The sequence below is a fragment of the Entelurus aequoreus genome, linkage group LG11, assembly GCF_033978785.1.
Source record: "Entelurus aequoreus isolate RoL-2023_Sb linkage group LG11, RoL_Eaeq_v1.1, whole genome shotgun sequence".
In the NCBI taxonomy this organism is placed as follows: Eukaryota; Metazoa; Chordata; class Actinopteri; order Syngnathiformes; family Syngnathidae; genus Entelurus; species Entelurus aequoreus.
In genome coordinates, this window is record NC_084741.1 from 65,482,771 (window position 1) to 65,501,451 (window position 18,681).

At 40.1% G+C, this 18,681-nt stretch overlaps 1 protein-coding gene across 3 annotated transcripts in view; it reads right to left on the reverse strand.

Moving 5' to 3' along the window:
• Nucleotides 1–18,681, reverse strand: part of arhgef5 (Rho guanine nucleotide exchange factor (GEF) 5) — a 43,185-nt gene that overhangs the window by 23,402 nt on the left and 1,102 nt on the right. Inside the window, exons 2-5 of one of the 3 annotated variants that reach the window (XM_062063767.1) lie at nt 13,559–14,254; nt 7,505–10,340; nt 3,398–3,443; nt 3,233–3,282 (exon numbers count right to left, since the gene is read on the reverse strand). In XM_062063767.1, the coding sequence (XP_061919751.1) occupies nt 3,233–3,282; nt 3,398–3,443; nt 7,505–10,319 (2,911 nt within the window). In that variant the 5' untranslated portion in view covers nt 10,320–10,340; nt 13,559–14,254. Of the gene's footprint in view, nt 1–3,232; nt 3,283–3,397; nt 3,444–7,504; nt 10,341–13,405; nt 13,513–13,558; nt 14,255–18,681 lie in introns of those variants that run through there. The other 2 variants (XM_062063768.1, XM_062063765.1) reach the window with 2 other exon arrangements.

The following is an 18,681-nucleotide window of genomic DNA, read 5'->3' on the forward strand; positions in this document are numbered from 1 at the left end:
ACGCTTCTTGACCAAACTACCAGCAAAGCAAACACACCAGTTAGCCAAAGAAAAACATGTAGAGGGAGCAAAAGAGACTGGAGGGCTAGAATCGAGGAGTTGTATGCATTCCATTTCCACATACTTGCCGGAATGCAAAGTCACAGCTGCAGTTTTCTTCCCCCACAAGTTAGTGAATATAAGTGCTTGCACAAACCTGCCTGGATCTCACGCAGACACACATTTATACACACATCTGAACACACACTTCACAACATCCGTGTTAGTCAGACTGCACCGAGGACTTATTTAGCTTGTAACATTTTTTTTTTTCCTTTTAGGTCCTTTCCATCTAAATTCTGTGAGGAGAAGAAATGTTTCTGCAGAGCTGAATCACAGCGCTGAAGGGAAATGAACCAATGCGTCACGCTTTTTCCCGTCTGCTCGCACACATTGCAGATACAATCTGAAGACACCCCGGCTAACAACTAATATGCCCTATTAAGTTTAAATTAACTTTAAAATGTGGAATGCTGAAAAAGGTTTTAATGAGGCCCAGTTCCCGAACTAGAACCAAATTTAAAAACTCCCCATGACCCAAATTAGAATACTAAAATATTGCCATTTGCTGGCAATATCATCATTTATTCTATGTTTGTATGTAGTTTGTATAAATGATGTTAAAATGATGTGGTAGGCTACACATTTTTTTTTAAATGGAGGTGGCGGACCACGTAAAATGATGTTAAAATGACGTGGTGGGCCATATAAAATAATGTTAAAATGATGTTAAAATGAGGTAGTGAGCTATTAAATGTTAAAATGAGGTGGTGGGCCACAAAAAATGATGTTAAAATGATGTGGTAGGCTACACATTTTTTTTTTTTTTTAAATGGAGGTGGCGGACCACGTAAAATTATGTTAAAATGACCTGGTGGGCCATATAAAATAATGTTAAAATGATGTTAAAATGAGGTAGTGAGCTATTAAATGTTAAAATGAGGTGGTGGGCCACAAAAAATGATGTTAAAATGAGGTGGCGAGCTATTAAAATGATGTTAAAATGAGGTGGCAAGCTAATAAATGTTAAAATGAGGTGGCAGGCCATATAAAATTGTGTTAAAATGAGTTGGTGGGCCACAAAAAAATGATGTTAAAATGAGGTGGCGAGCTAATAAAATGATGTTAAAATGAAGTGGCGAGCTAATAAAATGACGTTAAAATGAGGTGGTGGGCCAAATAAAATGTTAAAATTAGGTCACTGGCCACATAAAATGTTAAAATGAGGGGGCGGACCACGCAGAATGATGTTACAATGAAGTGGCAGGCCACGTAAAATGATGTTAAAATGAAGTGGTGAGCCACATAAAATTATGTTAAAATGATGTTAAAATGTCTGGCCTGCCACATAAAATGATGTTAAAATGAGGTGGCGAACTAATAAAATGATGTTAAAATGAGGTGGTGGGCCAAATAAAATGTTAAAATGAGGTCACCGGCCACATAAAATGTTAAAATGAGGTGGCGGACCACGCAGAATGATGTTACAATAAAGTGGCGGGCCACATAAAATGATGTTAAAATGAGGTGGTGGGCCACAAAAATGTAAAAATGAGGTGGCGGACCACGTAAAATTATGTTACAATGAAGTGGTGGGCCACATAAAATGATGTTAAAATGAGGTGGTGGGCCAAATAAAATGTTAAAATGAGGTGACCGGCCACATAAAAAGTTAAAATGAGGTGGCGGACCACGCAGAATGATGTTACAATGAAGTGGCGGGCCACATAAAATGATGTTAAAATGAGGTGGTGGGCCACAAAAATGTTAAAATGAGGTGGCGGACCACGTAAAATTATGTTAAAATGAAGTGGTGGGTCACATAAAATTATGTTAAAATGATGTTAAAATGTCTGGCCTGCCACATAAAATGATGTTAAAATGAGGTGGCGAACTAATAAAATTATGTTAAAATGAGGTGGTGGGCCAAATAAAATGTTAAAATGAGGTCACCGGCCACATAAAATGTTAAAATGAGGTGGCGGGCTAATAAAATTATGTTAAACTGAGGTGGCAAGCTAATAAAATGTTAAAATGAGGTGGCAGGTCTTATAAAATAATGTTAAAATGAGGTGGCGGGCCACAAAACTTATGTTAAAATGAGGTGGCGATCTAATAAAATGATGTTAAAATGAGGTGGCGAGCTAATAAAATGACGTTAAAATGAAGTGGTGGGCCAAATAAAATGTTAAAATGAGGTGACCGGCCACATAAAAAGTTAAAATTAGGTGGCGGACCACGCAGAATGATGTTACAATGAAGTGGTGGGCCACATAAAATGATGTTGAAACGAGGTGGTGGGCCACAAAAATGTTAAAATGAGGTGGCGTACCACGTAAAATGATGTTAAAATGAAGTGGTGGGCCACATAAAATTATGTTAAAATGAGGTGGCCTGCCACATAAAATTATGTTAAAATGATGTTAAAATGTCTGGCCTGCCACATAAAATGTTGTTAAAATGAGGTGGCGAACTAATAAAATGATGTTAAAATGAGGGCCTGGGCCAAATAAAATGTTAAAATGAGGTCACCGGCCACATAAAATGTTAAAATGAGGTGGCGGGCTAATAAAATTATGTTAAAATGAGGTGGCAAGCTAATAAAATGTTAAAATGATGTGGCAGGTCTTATAAAATAATGTTAAAATGAGGTGGTGGGCCACAAAAATTATGTTAAAATGAGGTGGCGATCTAATAAAATGGTGTTAAAATGAGGTGGCAAGCTAATAAAATGACGTTAAAATGAAGTGGTGGGCCAAATAAAATGTTAAAATGAGGTGACCGGCCACATAAAAAGTTAAAATTAGGTGGCGGACCACGCAGAATGATGTTACAATGAAGTGGCGGGCCACATTAAATGATGTTAAAACGAGGTGGTGGGCCACAAAAATGTTAAAATGAGGTGGCGCACCACGTAAAATGATGTTAAAATGAAGTGGCGGGCCACATAAAATGATGTAAAAATGAGGTGGCAAGCAAATAAAATGTTAAACTTAGGTGGCGGGCCATGTAAAATTATGTTAAAATGAGGTGGTGTGCTAATAAAATAATGTTTAAATTTTGCTTCACTAAGAACGCCTGCTTTGAGCCTTCTATGCATTTTTGTCAGTACATACAGTAAAAGAAGAAAATGTTCATTAGGAATTATACAAATTAACCCATTTTGAGTGAGCCAGCAAAGTGAAACACTCACTGAAAAACTTTGAGTTCCTTTTTCTCCTTCCGATTGTGTCCAGAACATTCCTACAGTTACAGAAAGAAAGAAAGAAAACGAGAAAAAGGTTTACAAAAGACAAAAGTAGTGTAATTTGAATAGGCAACTGGTATTTCCTCCTATAAAGTTGACTTTTGGACTCACCTTAGCTCCACCTCTCCCCAGCTTTTAGAGCGATCGTCCTCATCGTCTGGAACAAGAAAGTGTCCACTTGTCATAACGTTGTACATTAACATTCTCATTCAAAATGAATGAAGAGTGCAGACGTGGTGGAGTCAGTAAGCAGCAGTGACTGATCCCAGCTCGTGCTGCAGGGTGTATGTCATGTGATCAATCCACCACCTCCACTTATCTCCACCCACCACCTTCAGTTTTACCTGTGACATCGGCGCACAGCTGGAGGGCAGATTTTATCATAAGGTTACAACTTATGTAACATACTGGAAACATGAGGCTGAATCAGTCAAATCAGAACACAATCAAGTGGTATGTTGATTAAAAGTGCATGGTTTAAGATAAGGGTGTCCAAAGTGTGGCCCCCGGGGGCAAAAATGTTAAGTCGAAAAATTCTAAAGTGGTACCTTGGGATACGAGTGCCCCAGCTTACGGGGTTTCGGGGATACAAGATGTCTAAGGTTAATTTTCATGCTCAAAGTTAAGCTCTAAACTCGTTTTCATTGAGGGCCACCTCGCAGTTATGGCAGCTTTTAACAGCAAATAATATTTACATTGACCTATGTATGTAATTATTATATATTTTATTCTGTAAACTGCAAAAAAAAAACATCTGCAGATTTTACAGTAAAAAAAAAAAAAATTAGGGTATAGCTCGGTTGGTAGAGTGGCCGTGCCAGAAACTTGAGAGTTCCAGGTTCGATCCCCGCTTCCGTCATCCTAGTCACTGCCGTTGTCCTTGGGCAAGACACTTTACCCACCTGCTCCCAGTGCCACCCACACTGGTTGAAATGTAACTTAGATATTGGGTTTCACTATGTAAAAGTGCTTTGAGTCACTAGAGAAAAGCGCTATATAAATATAATTAAATTCACGGTGAATGGAAAAAATAGTACTGCTGTTTTTTTATGGGGAAAAATGTCAGCTTAGTTCCCAGAATTTTACTATAAAATATACATTACAACATATTGCTGTAAATGGAAAAACCATACCACTGTGTTTTTTAAAAAATATTCTGGCAACTAAACTGCAAAGCTTTTACAGATTATTTTTTTTTCCATTTACAACAACAACCGTACATTTTTACGGTAAAAATGCTGGCAGCTCATTCAACATAATTTTACCATAAAAAACAGTATTTTGATACATTTGGTTTGTTAAATATACTAAAACCAATACGATGTACTGTAGGTCAACCAATATATGCTAATTTATCTGAACAAAACAACATCTTACCTATAACACAGAGGTAACGAAGGAAATTAGTGTAATATCTAATCCAGGGATTTTCAAACGGCGGTATGTGTACCACTAGTGGTACGTCACATAATCACTTGATTAAAGCACAGCGACCCCGAAAGGGACAAGCGGTAGAAAATGGATGGATGGATGGGTTTTTCCCCCTATATTCAAACACGGTGTTACAGTTCAAACTGTGACAACTCAGTCACCAGAATTTTACTATAAAATATACAGTGGGTTGTTGTTTTTACAACATATTACGGTAAATGGAAAAATAGTACTACTGTTTTTTTACGGGCGAAAATATGGCAGCTTAGTTCCTAGAATTTTACTATAAAATTGGAAATATGGAAAAACCATACCACTGTTTTTTTTTATTCTGACAACTAAACTGCAAAGTTTTTACAGGCTGTTTTTTCCCATTTACAGTAATACAGCATAAAAACAACAAGCATAAATTTTACGGTAAAAAAATGCTGGCAGCTCATTCAACAGGATTTTACCATAAAATATACAGTGTTTTTTTAAACAACATATGACGGTAAGTGGAAAAATAGTACTACTGTTTTTTTACGGGTGAAAATATGGCAGCTTAGTTCCTAGAATTTTACTATAAAATTGGAAATATGGAAAAACCATACCACTGTGTTTCTTTTATTTTGGCAACTAAACTACAAAGCTTTTACAGATATGTTTTTCCATTTACAGTAATACAGCATAAAAACAACAACAACCGTATATTTTACGGTAAAAACGCTGGCAGCTCATTCAACAGAATTTTACCATAAAAAACTTTTTTTTTTTTTCAATCTACGGTAATATGCTGTAAAAACCACCGTAATTTTTACGGTAAAATCTATTTTCATTTTTACAGTGAACAAGTTGATGCATAACTTGCTTTGCAATCAGAAGTCAAGCAGCTGGGAAAATGATATTGATGCAATATTGAATAGTATTAAAGTTTAAAAGTTATGCCAATTCATACAGTACACATTTTTTTTCTGTCAAAATGAAAAACACATTTACCATGAAATGATAAGCTACTTTATTGACGCATGTTATTTCCAGGCATTCGCGGGCCACATAAAATGATGTGGCAGGCCAGGTCTGGCCCCCGGCTTTGAGTTTGACACATGTGCTTTAAATTGTGAGCAAAAATTCAGATTACGAGCCTCCCAACCCCTGGTTGGCGTAGGGAATGCCACAGTGAACCCCGTAAGATCCAACCAAAACATGCTCTCGCGTTCGTTACATACACTGCAAAAACTGAAATCTAAGTAGGATTAAATATCTCAAATAAGGGTAATATTTGCTTATTTTATTTCTGATAAGATCATTCTTCTCCCTAAGCAGATTTTATGTTAGAGTGTTTCACTTGTTTTAAGGGTTTTGGTCCTAAATTATCTCAGTGAGATATTACAGCTTGTTGCTGGGATTTGATGACCTATATTGAGTAAAACATGCTTGAAACTAGAATATCAACTGTTGCAAAGCTGTGTCATCAACACTCACAAGTATAAAACTACTTTTTAAAGTACGGTAATAATTTCTTACTTCAAGCATGAAAAAAAAAAATCATGATGCCGAGCGTATATCATTATGTCAAGATAATGGCACTAGCATTTACTTAATTTAAGAATATTTTTCAACATATTGAGCAAAAAGGTGTCTTTTTTTTCTATCTAGAAAAGTGCACTTGTTATTAGTGAGAATATACTTATTTTAAGGTATTTTGGGGTTCATTGAGGTTAGCTAATTTTACTTGTTTTGGAAAGTCTTGACAAGCCAAATTTTCTTGTTCTATTGGCAGATAATTTTGCTTAGGTCAAGTAAAATACCCCTAATTTTTTTTTTCTTGTTTTTGAACACTGACTTTTTGCAGTGTACAGTAGCTTGCGCCCCGACACATTACTTGCAATTCCCTTCCAAAACGCTAGAGGGCAGTATTTTCCTAAGTGAGCAACCACAACTGTTGTTGAGTAGCTATTAGCTTCCCGTGCATTGTAGTTGTAGTGAACAATGACATAAAAAAGCCCACCGACCACATCTCTACGGTTTGTGTTGCTATATTTTTTTGGTGGAGTGTGTAAAGGTCCGTGCCAACATAGCTACGTGACGCAAGAGCATATTTTAGGCTTTACTCGCTAGCATTTTCCGACCATTGGCGCAAAGAAAGTGAGTCTGAAGGACAGTGCAGAAGAGTAGTGGATGATATTCATTGTCGAATTACAGACAGAAATCATCAAAAATATGACAGAGCGTGTAGCTAGCTAACTTGGTAAAGCAGTTAGAGTGCAGCATTGCTAGTCTGCACCATACTGAAACAAAATGGGTCTTTCACTGTAAAAACAATATCCAAACAGCGGACATCTATCCATGACAATATGGAGAAGCTGCTGATGGTGTGTTTGACGGAGCTGTAAGAATGCTGTACATTATTGTTACATTATTTAACGTGGTACTATACTCTATTGTATAGTTTTTTTTTCATAACAATATTTATTATTTAAAAGTTTTTCTTTTTAAAAAGCATCCTACATGTTAAATTGTGCTGTTTTGGCTGCCAAGCAGCAATTACATTGATTTCAATGGCAGACGCAAGTTCGCAAATACGAGTTTTTCGAGATACGAGCTGCGTCACGAAACCGATTCAACCCATAACTCCAGGTACCACTGTACTTGAAATTAACAATAAAAATATCCAAAATCCCCCCCATATCCTCTGATCTATTAATTTTTTGGTACGAAGCCCTCAGCGGCAAAAGTTTGGACAACCTGATTTAAGAAAAAAAAAAGCCAATTCTGATTGCTTTCCTCTTTTTTTTTTTTTTTTACCTGTTGTAGAGAATACTCGAGTTCTGCGATCCCTCGCAACACCTTCCTCCTCTTCCACCTCTACAAGCTCCTTCTTCCTTCTCTCTGCGGTTTTACGGATCCCCCGTCTCCTCAAACGAGCCTCGGCGCCCAGGTCCCGGAAGCTGCAGGAGCTCGCGAGAGTCCCGCCTCCCGGTTTCCTGGCCGCTGCTGCGTCTGTGCTATCCTCGTCGGATTCCGACGCTAAACCACCCTCCCCGCCTCCGTCCTGACCTTCTTCTCTTTCTGCCTCCTTCTCCTCCTCGTCACGGCCCTCCGTGGAGGGGACGAGGAGGTCCGGCTGAGTCTCGTAGTTGAGTATGGGGCAGCTGCTGGGCTTATAGAGCGTGTTGCTCACAGACAAATACATCTCCACTTCCTTCTGTCTGCTCGCTTCTCTCTCTTTCTCTCTAATCTCATCGTCTGCCTCCTCGGGCATTTTCACGTCTACCACTATGAGACCAGGCGGGGGTTCGGCGTCTTTATCCGCCGCCGTGCTGTGATCCTCCGTCCTCTGTGTGTCTATCAGTGTGTGATGGTGAGTGTGTGCAGGTGTGTCAGCATGCATGGCTGAGAGAGGGTCAGCATGCATGTCTTGTTGGCTGTGCCCCGTACCTCTCGGACCCTCTTCCTCCTCTGACTGCGAGCTATCCAGGTGCATCTCGGCGGTCCCCCGCGTGACCTCGTCCGCCTGCGTCTCCTCGGGCTGCGGGCGGTCTCGTCCCGCCGAGTCGTCTAACGCCTCCTCCCCCGAGTGTCCGAGGATCTCCCTCACCACACTTTTAGCCCACTTAAGATGAGGGGCTTGGGAATGGCGCTTAGGCTCCTCAGACATGCTCCAGGCGCCGCTCATTCGGATCCGAATGGCCTCCTTCTGCTCCGGGCTCATGGCTTCGATGTTAAACCCCTCCAAGGCGGGGAGGATTTGCTCAAAAGTCACCTGAGAGTAAACGTCGGCGTAAGGATTCCTTGGAAGAGGATCCATTTCGGCTATTTCTTTATTCCTCTCCCTCCACTCCATGAGGAGCTTTTCAGTCTGAGAGTCTCTTTTCAAGGGCCCGATCTCGGCGTACGGATGCTCCGGTTTCCTCGCTCTCATTCTGGGATCCTGATGTCCAGCGTCAGGCGTCTCCTCGCACCTGTTGTCGTCCCTGTCCGTCTCCCTGTCCACTAGATCTTCATCACTCCCCCTCAGGCGCAGGGATTCATCATCTCCGCTATGAGACAGGTCTCTTTCCTCGTCTTGTGACGGTGACGTCCCCTCAGGCTTGTTTTGCCCGATGACACAGAAGACGTACTTGGGCCCCTTCTCCCTCCCTCCTTGCTCCTCCTCATTAGCACTGTCCTCCCTCGTCCGGGAGGCGTCGTCGCCCCCATCCCCGCCCTCCAAAAAGTCCTGACAGTCCACAAACTCCTCTCGCTCGTCCTCGTCGCCGCTGGACACGGTGACAAAGCCGTCCTCCGCCGCGAACACTCGGTCTCTATCTTGCCTGCACCCTGCCTCACTTCCTCCTTCGCTCTCCTCGCTCTTGTCCTCCGTCTCCTTCCACTCTTTTTCACGCTTCTGGACCTCCTCCCCTCCGCGTACTTTCTCTCCGTCTTTGCTCCTCCTGTACTCACGTCTCCAACTTTCGAGGCGCCCACCCTCGTCTTCCCCCTCCCTGCGCTCGCTGTCTAAGTCGTCCTCCAGTGAGGAGTCTTTGCTATTCTTGCCCCTTCGTGGTTCTAACCACATCCGTCTCTGCTCTCTCTCGCTTCTCTTTGCGCTCTGAGGACTTTTCCTCTCGCCCCGCTCGCTCCCCACTTCCCCTTCATAGTCGTCTCTTCCCGCCCTGCGTCTGTGGCTATCATTGTCCATGTCGCTGCTCCACTCTCCGCTGCTCTGAGCTCTCTGCGGCGCCCTAGAGGCCGCCTCCTTCCACCTAGGGTCAGCCTCTCTTTCCTGTCTTGGCCTTTCCTTCCTGGGTTCGTTCTCTCTCCTGTCGCTCGACCAGCCTCTCCGGTCCCCATATGGCTCCCTCTCCTCCCGCCTCCTGGGTCTGTCTGCTTGTCTGTGTCCAATGTAGTCCCCCTCGCTCCTGCTGTGTTGATAGGTCAACTCCTCCCGCTCTCTCCTGTGCCTCGCTCTTTCTCGCCTCTTCTCCCGCTCGTCACTGTCCCCCTCACTCCTCGTCCCCACACCTCTCTGGTGGGTCCTCCTATCCGGATGAGACTCCCTGTCCCTACGACCGCATGGGGAGGACACCCTGGCTCGCCCGTCTCCCACCTGATATCTTTGCCTGGATTTCTCTTCTTTCGTGTCCCTTTCTCGCACTCTTTCCCGCCTCCGGCCGTCAGTCTCCATCCTTCTCGGCCGGGTGTGCTCGCGGCCTTCATCCCTTTCACCGCTTCTTCGTCGCATCCTGGGAAACGTGTCTCCCTTCTTCGTCCCCCGCTCCTTCTCAAACTCCCGTTCCGCATGGGACAGAGGCCTTCCGTTCCTCTTGTCACCATCTTGCCTCTTTTCCCTCCACTCCCGCTCAGCCTCCCTCGGCCCGCGCGGGGGGCCTCGGTCTCGCTCATAGTACCTCTCCCGGGGGTCGGTATCTTTGTACCTGGTCTTGTCTCTCATTTTCACCACTTCCCGATCCCGCCGTCGCGCTTCTTCTCGGTTGCTCTCCCGCTCGGACTGGGCGGTCATGGCCGGTCTGGGACTGGGGTCCCTGGAGTGTCTTCCACCGGGCTGAAGCTTTCTATCAGATGTGGTCCGGTTTGAAAAAGTGTCAAAGAGGGTGCAGCTTGGCCTTTTGGTCCCCATGGTTGCATACTTTGGAGAACCCTAAAAAACATGTACATCAGTTTAGTCCCAAGTTGGATATGCATCTTACATACCGTATTTTTCGGAGTATAAGTCGCACCTGCCAAAAATGCATGATAAAGAAGGAAAAAAACATATATAAATCGCACTGGAGTATAAGTCGCATTTTTGGGGGAAATTTATTTGATAAAATCCAGCACCAAGAATAGACATTTGAAAGGCAATTTTAAATATATAAAGAATAGTGAACAACAGGCTGAATAAGTGTACGTTATATGACGCATAAATAACCAACTGAGAACGTGCCTGGTATGTTAACATAACATATTATGGTAAGAGTCATTGAAATAACTATAACATATAGAACATGCTATACGTTTACCAAACAATCTGTCACTCCTAATCGCTAAATCCCATGAAATCTTATACGTCTAGTCTCTTACGTGAATGAGCTAAATAATATTATTTGATATTTTACGGTAATGTGTTAATAATTTCACACATAAGTCGCTCCTGAGTATAAGTCGCACCCCCGGCCAAACGATGAAAAAAACTGTGATTTATAGTCCGAAAAATACGGTAATCAACATGCTTCCAGGCTGCTGTGCTAGTTCTAGGGTTGGAATTGGGGGTTAGATCACCAAAATGCTTCCCGAGCGCGGCCACTGCTGCTGCTCCTCTCACCTCCCAGGGGGCGGAACAAGAGGATGGGTCAAATGCATGCAGAGGATAATTTCACCACACCTAGTGTGTGTGTGACTACCAGTGGTACTTTAACTTTTTACTTTTTAATCCAGGGGTGTCTGAAATGGCCGCATACAGAAAAGTTGCATCATTTTGATACATTTGGTATGTTAAAGATACTAAAACCAATACAATGTATTGTAGGTCAACCAATACAGTATATGCCAATTTATCTGAACAAAACAACATCTTACCTATAACACAGAGGTAACAAAGCAAATTAGTGTAATATCTAATCCTGGGATTCTCAAACGGTGGTTTGTGTACCACTAGTGGTACACCACATAATCACTTGATTAAAGTACAGTGTTTTTTCCCCTATATTCAAACTAGTGTTGTCTCGATACCAATATTTTGGTACGGGTACCAAAATCATGTCGATACTTTTTGGTACTTTTCTAAATAAAGGGGACCACAAAAAATTGCATTTTAACAAAAAATAGTAGGGTACATTAAACATGTGTTTCTTATTGCAAGTTTGTCCTTACATACAATAGTGAACATACAAGACAACTTGTCTTTTATTAGTAAGTTAGCAAACAAAGGCTCCTAATTTAGCTGCTGACATATGCAGTAACATGTTGTGTCATTTATCATTCTATTAGTTTGTCAAAATTATTAGGGACAAGTGGTAGAAAATGAATTATTAATCTACTTGTTCATTTACTGTTAATATCTGCTTACTTTCTCTTTTAACATGTTCTATCTACTCTTCTGTTAAAATGTAATAATCACTTATTCTTCTGTTGTTTGATAATTTACATTAGTTTTGAATGATACTACCAATTTGGGTATCAATCCTATACCAAGTCTTACAGGATCATACATTGGTCATATACAAAGTCTTCATGTGTCCAGGGACATATTTCCTAAATTTATAAACATAATATACCTTTTTTTAAAACGAAAGAAGATGTTGTGATGCCAAAAAATATCGACGTAATCCTCGTAGTATCGACTAGATACGCTACTGTAGTTGGTATCATTACAGTGGATGTCAGGTGTAGATCCACCCATGGTGTTTGTTTACATTTTGACGCCAGTGACCTATGGTGTGTAGTGAAGCATGTTTAGCTATTCCTCGTCCTGCAGGGATGATACTTGTAAGAAACGTATTTATTTGTCACCATGGAGGCGAGGATTAATGATTTAGGGGGTGGGGGACCGGTACTTTTCAGAGGCGGTATAGTACCGAATATGATTCTTTAGTATCGCTGTACTATGCTAATACCGGCATACCGTACAACCCTAATTCAAACACGGTTTACAGTTCAAACTGTGGGTAATGTGACAGTTGATTATTTTAATGAATACTTAGACCTAGTACGCTACTGTAGTTTATTGTTCGTCATCGTGGTGGTACTTGGACAGCCAAGTTTTTGCTGAGGTGGTCATGGTGAAAGAAGTTTGAGAACCACTTGTCTAATTTAACCGCTTTCTTCTTATTATTTATGACTAATATTAATTGCAAAAAAACCCTCATGCCGGGTTCAGCCATTTTGGTTTTTGGGCCCCATTTTTCGGGATGTGAATTGGGCCATATCTGGGGGTTTTTTTGTGTGTAATGTTCTAATTCAGGACATGTTTATTTTGTCTAGAACAGGGGTGTCAAACTCATTTTAGATCGGGGGCCACATGGAGAAAAATCTACTCCCAAGTGGGCCGGACTGGTAAAATCACGGCACGATAACTTAAAAATAAAGACAACTTCAGGTTATTTTCTTTGTTCAAAAATAGAACAAGCACATTCTGAAATTGTACAAGTAATAATGTTGTTGTTTTTTACACTTGCATGTTGCGGTTAATAGTATTCTATCTTTATTTGTCGTTATTCATATTTTCTGAATGAATTATGTGATAATGTTCATCAGTCAACTCATTGGTGTTAATTTTCAATCTATCAAGATAAAAAAAAAAAATCAAAATCAAATTACAGGATGTTATTTATGTAGTTTGATAATTTTCCTCGACTGATGTCCTAACATCATGTGGTTTATTTTGTACATATGTAGCATCATCTACAAGATACAAATATACAAAGAATTGCTATTGCGACATCCAGTGGCTGTTTCTTTCATTCAAAAATTTCAGGTTAATTTTTATACTTAGCAAACTCATCCTGCTGGCCGGATAAAACCTGTTCGTGGGCCTGATCAGGCTCTCAGGCCGTACGTTCGACACCCCTGGTCTAGAAGGTGTTGCGGGCCGATAGACAACGAGCTGCGGGCCGCACTTTGGACACCCCAGGCTTAATCCAATCCGCCTAAAGTTAAAAGTGCAAGAAAGCGAAGACACAGAAAAGGTGACACCCTCCTGCAGTTTGCTAAGAATGCCGCACAAACCTGCAAAGCACAGCGTACCAAAAGGAGGCCTTTGAGAAAGCAGGGGCCTGTTGCACATAGGCACGGCATTTAACACATAAGTCACAACATAACACTGCAGAAAGAACAAAACACTGACAGAGTATTTATGTGCGAGAGAGCGAAGTCACTCACCTGAATGTGAAGTTGTGGGGGAGAGCTGATCTCTCTCTCTCTCTCCCTCCTTCTTGTCCAGCTCAGCTCTCAAGCATGAGATTGCACAACACACAAGTATGCATTCCCTGCTTTGTCCAAAGGTGACATATTGCTACATTCCCAATGTTTCAAAATGAAACCATCGCCAGTGGAAAAAGATGAATGTCTACGCCTGAGATCTCTTCGCTTTCGCTGCTCTCCAACCTCCTTCTGCAAATTCCCAAGCAAGTCTCAACAGATTGACACTTATCTTCTCCCCTCCTCCTTGTCCTCCTCTCTCACCCCCCCCCCCCTGTGCCTTGTTGTCCTCTAAAAAAAAAAAAAGTGCTCTCACTGAACAGCTCTCTCATAAATCAAGCAAAAAAAAAAAAGTCTGTACGGTCTTGTCCACTCTTATTCCCTCCCCATTCACTTGCCAGGCTGCAGTGTGAAACCCCCTGGAACAAAACTGGTCGCTGGCTGAAGACTGATCCTGCCCCATTCTTCTCTCACCAAACACAGGAAGTACACCTCTTTGCTGTTTTTTCCCTCTTGGAGCAGCTGATTGGTTGATACAGAGTAGCCGGGTGTGGCTGCACAACAGACACACGCACACACGCTCACACACTCACACACACTCACACAGCCAGGTGAGGTGATCATCGAAAGGAAGGCTGGGGGAGGGGTGAAAAGGTCCTAAAACAAAAAAAGAGGAGAATGAAGTGAAGTGAAGTGAATTATATTTATATAGTGCTTTTTCTCTAGTGACTCAAAGCGCTTTTACATAATGAGAAATTTGTTTGAATTTATTTTATATGGACCATGCATCCATCCATCCATCCATTTTCTACCACTTGTCCCTTTTGGGGTCGCGAGGGGGGGGGGAGCAATAATGCAAGAAACTTCGGGTGATACGAACCATTATGTTTATATGTTTATTTTGGCAGGCTCGTGTTTGTTTAATTCTTTGCGCTCATAAATTTGTCAAATCCACTGTACATTCCTCATTCCTCAGCCCGCCAAACAGGAGCTTTGCACACTGCATTGGGAAACAGGCCATTTTTAGCAGCATTCCCCCTCCGAGGAAATGCATCCAGACAGGGGGCTCGTATGGTAATTTTAGTATGGGAACAACGTACTGTAATGCAAACTAAGCCCTTTATACAGAGATGGGTCAGACAGACGCTTGATCAGGACAACAATGATCAGGGATGAAATACAAAACCTGCAGTGCCCTTTCAAGATTTGCACAAGAACATAAAGGGGTCCAATCTTGTTTTGCAATCGAGGTGTATTTGCTTATCATCCCAATCTTGATGTTCTTATTTTGATAGCGGACAATTGCATTAGGACAGGGGTGTCAAAGTCAAGGCAGGGTCTTGAGTTTAACGCCTGTGGATTAGAGTATTTAGACAAAAAAAATCTTGATGTCAGTGAAATTTGACATCAAACAACCATGATTTACATTACAACCTATTAAACGATGACGTTGCCATTTGTTATATTGTCATGTGAACATGTGGAAAATTGCGACCTTTAACTAACTTTAATAACTTCATGTCATTAAAGATAGTTTATTTCAACAGAAAACATGCTTTTCTGGATATATTCTCTCTCGGTAATTGCAATTTTGCATTATATGGCACTACCTTTTGTTATATAATAATAATAATAATAATAATAATACATTTTATTTGGTATAGCGCTTATCAGAGTACTCAAAGACACTTTACAGGATAAAAAATTAAAATATAAAACAGTTCAAAGTAGTAATATAAAATACAGGAAATATAAAAGCAGTACATTGTAAAATACAAAAATAATACTGGACATTTACAAGACAGGACATTACAAGACACAGAACACTAATCACTGGTTTTAACCTGTGATTTTAACCTGTGATTAGTGTTCTGTGTCTTGTAATGTCCTGTTTTGTAAATGTCCAGTATTATTATGTATTTTACAATGTACTGCTTTTATATTTCCTGTATTTTATATTATTACTTTGTACTGTTTTATATTTTAATTTTTTATCCTGTAAAGCGTCTTTGAGTACTCTGAAAAGCGCTATACCAAATAAAATGTATTATTATTATTATAATTATATGACAAAAGGTAGTGCTATATAATGCAAAATTGCAATTACCGAGAGAGAATATATCCAGTAAAGCATGTTTTCTGTTGAAATAAACTATCTTTAATGACATGAAGTTATTAAAGTTAGTTAAAGGTCGCGATTTGGCCGGGGACCGGGCTGTGTATATATATATATATATATATATTTTTTTTTTATATATATATATATATTTGATATATATATATATATATATATATATATATATATATATATATATTAAATATATATATATATATATATATATATATATATATATATATATATATATATATATATATATATATATATATATATATATATATATATATATATATATATATATATTAGATATATATAGCGCACTTTCCGCATGCGCGATGATGTCACGTTATCGATGAGAAAATGCATTTTTAGACAATATGATTTGCCTGAGCGGCTAGGAGACACAGTGAGTAGCAAGCGGTACAAAGTGGATAAGAAAAGACAGAAAAAAATAAGATTTTTTTTTTTTCTTCAATACTTGGGACTTCCCGTGGGCCTGATTTTGGACTCTGGCGGGCCGGATCCGGCCCGCGGGCCGTAGTTTGGGGACCCCTGCTTTAGACCCTCTGTGTCAAAGTCAAGGCCGATCCTGCCCGCCAATGAATGATCTATGGCCCCCGGGATGATATTTGATTAGTATTAGAACTGGCCCGCAGGCCACAGCAGCCTGCTGCTGTTTTGCACGCACCAATACTCCATCAGTGTTGGCGCTAGGAATTTTCAAAATGGGGTCCCAGGGACCGCATCAAGTCATAAAAATGGGGTCCCACAGTACATTTTTGGGGTCGCACTTTTTTGTAAGCGTTTTGAAAACAAATGATAAATGTATGCATTATTCTGTTATATCTCACATTCTATATTGTGTTTTGGAAAAAGGTTGTCATAAACGTTACTTAATTCATGAAAAAAAAAACACAAAAGAAAACATATTTTTATGCATATGCAAATGTGTTTAGTTATAAACATTCATTCACTTTCTTCTTTCCTTCATGGATCTAAACTTTACCGCTGCTGGTATTTTTTTCTATATTTTTATACTGTTCAGGAGATGACTTGAAAATCTTAGCTGATATTGAAGAGGAAATGGTTAAACTAAAATTGTGGTTTGATGTGAATAAATTATCTTTAAATTCGGAAAAGACTACATTTATGGTATTCAGTTATAAAAGAAAGGTAGAAGTTAGTTTATCCATAAACAATGTGAAAATTGAGAAGGTGTCTGAAATCAGATTTCTTGGGGTCATCCTAGATGAAAAGTTGACATGGAAAGCTCATATATTGCATGTGAAAAATAAGGTATCTAAAAGCGTATTTATTTTGAACAAGGTTACCGGTAAATACAGTTTCCCGTATAATACAATGAGAATGTTATATTGCTCAAATATTCTACTTTATTTCAATTATTTTGCAAAAATATGGGGAAATACATATCACAGCAACATAATGTCTTTATTTATTTTACAGAAAAGAGCAATTCGTATTATTTGTAAAGTAGGATATAGAGACCACACAAATCCACACTTCATTAGGTCAGGATTATTAAAACTAAAAGACATTGTAGAATTGCATACTCTATTAGTGATGTTCAAAGCTAGAAATAAAGTTCTTCCGAAGGACTTACAAAAGTTATTCGTGTTCACGTCTGAAGATGAGAATCACAGAAGGCCGTATGATTTTAAAACATCCAAGAGCGCGAACCAATTTGAAACAAATGTGCTTGTCTGTTGCTGGTGTGAAAGCATGGGAATTCTCTAAAGAAAGACTTAAAAAGTTGCAAGAATATTTTTGAATTTAAAAATAGTTACAAAAAGCTACAACTGCCATTATATCAAACTGAATTTTGATTCTAATTGGACGTGTCATTGTGAAAATGCTTACACAAAAATTTTAAAGTATATTGGAGTTCGGGTGTTGGTGGAGGGAACAGTGATAAAGTCATCTAAAATAATTTGTGTTAAAAAAGGGGCCAGATAATTATAAGAATATTATTCTTCCATTTGCTCCTTTCTGATCATAGAAATGTATAAGAAACAAAAAAAACAATGAAAGTGGAAATGTACGTGGCTTGTATATATGCATTTTCATGAAAGGAATTTAAAAAAAAGATGAAAATTGGCCCTAGTGTGTGATTGTGAGTGTGAATGTTGTCTGTCTATCTGAGGTGAGGTGGTGACTTGTCCAGGGTGTACCCCGTCCCCGCCTTCGGTCAGATTGTAGCTGAGATAGGCTTCAGCATCCCCGCGACCCCGAAAGGGATAAGCGGTAGAAAATGGATGGATGAATGAAAGGAATAAAAAAAAATGATGAAAATTGACCCTAGTGAATGAATGTGAGTGTGAATGTTGTCTGTCTATCTGTGTTGGCCCTGCGATGAGGTGGCGACTTGTCCAGGGTGTACACCGCCTTCCGCCCGAATGTAGCTGAGATAGGCTCCAGCATCCCCCGCGACCCCTAACGGGACAAGCGGTAGAAAATGGATGGATGGGCATTATATCAAACTGATTTTTTATTTTGATTGGACGTGTCATTTGAAAAATGCTTAAACGAAAATTAAAAAGTATGTTGGAGTTCGGGTGTTGGTGGAGGGAACAGTGATAAAGTAATTTGAAATATTTTTTGTTAAAAAAGGGGGCAGATAATTATAAGAATATTATTCTTCCATCTGCTGCTTTCTGATCATGGAAATGTATAAGAAACAAAAAAAACAATGAAAGTGTGAAATGTACGTGGCTTGTATATATGCATTTTCATGAAAGGAATAAAAAATTTTTTATGAAAATTGGCCCTAGTGTGTGATTTTGAATGTTGTCTGTCTATCTGTGTTGGCCCTGTGATGAGGTGGCGACTTGTCCAGGGCGTACCCTGCCTTCCGCCCGAATGTAGCTGAGATAGGCTCCAGCATCCCCCGCCACCCCGAAAGGGAAAAACGGTAGAAAATGGATGGATGGATGATGATGATGATTGT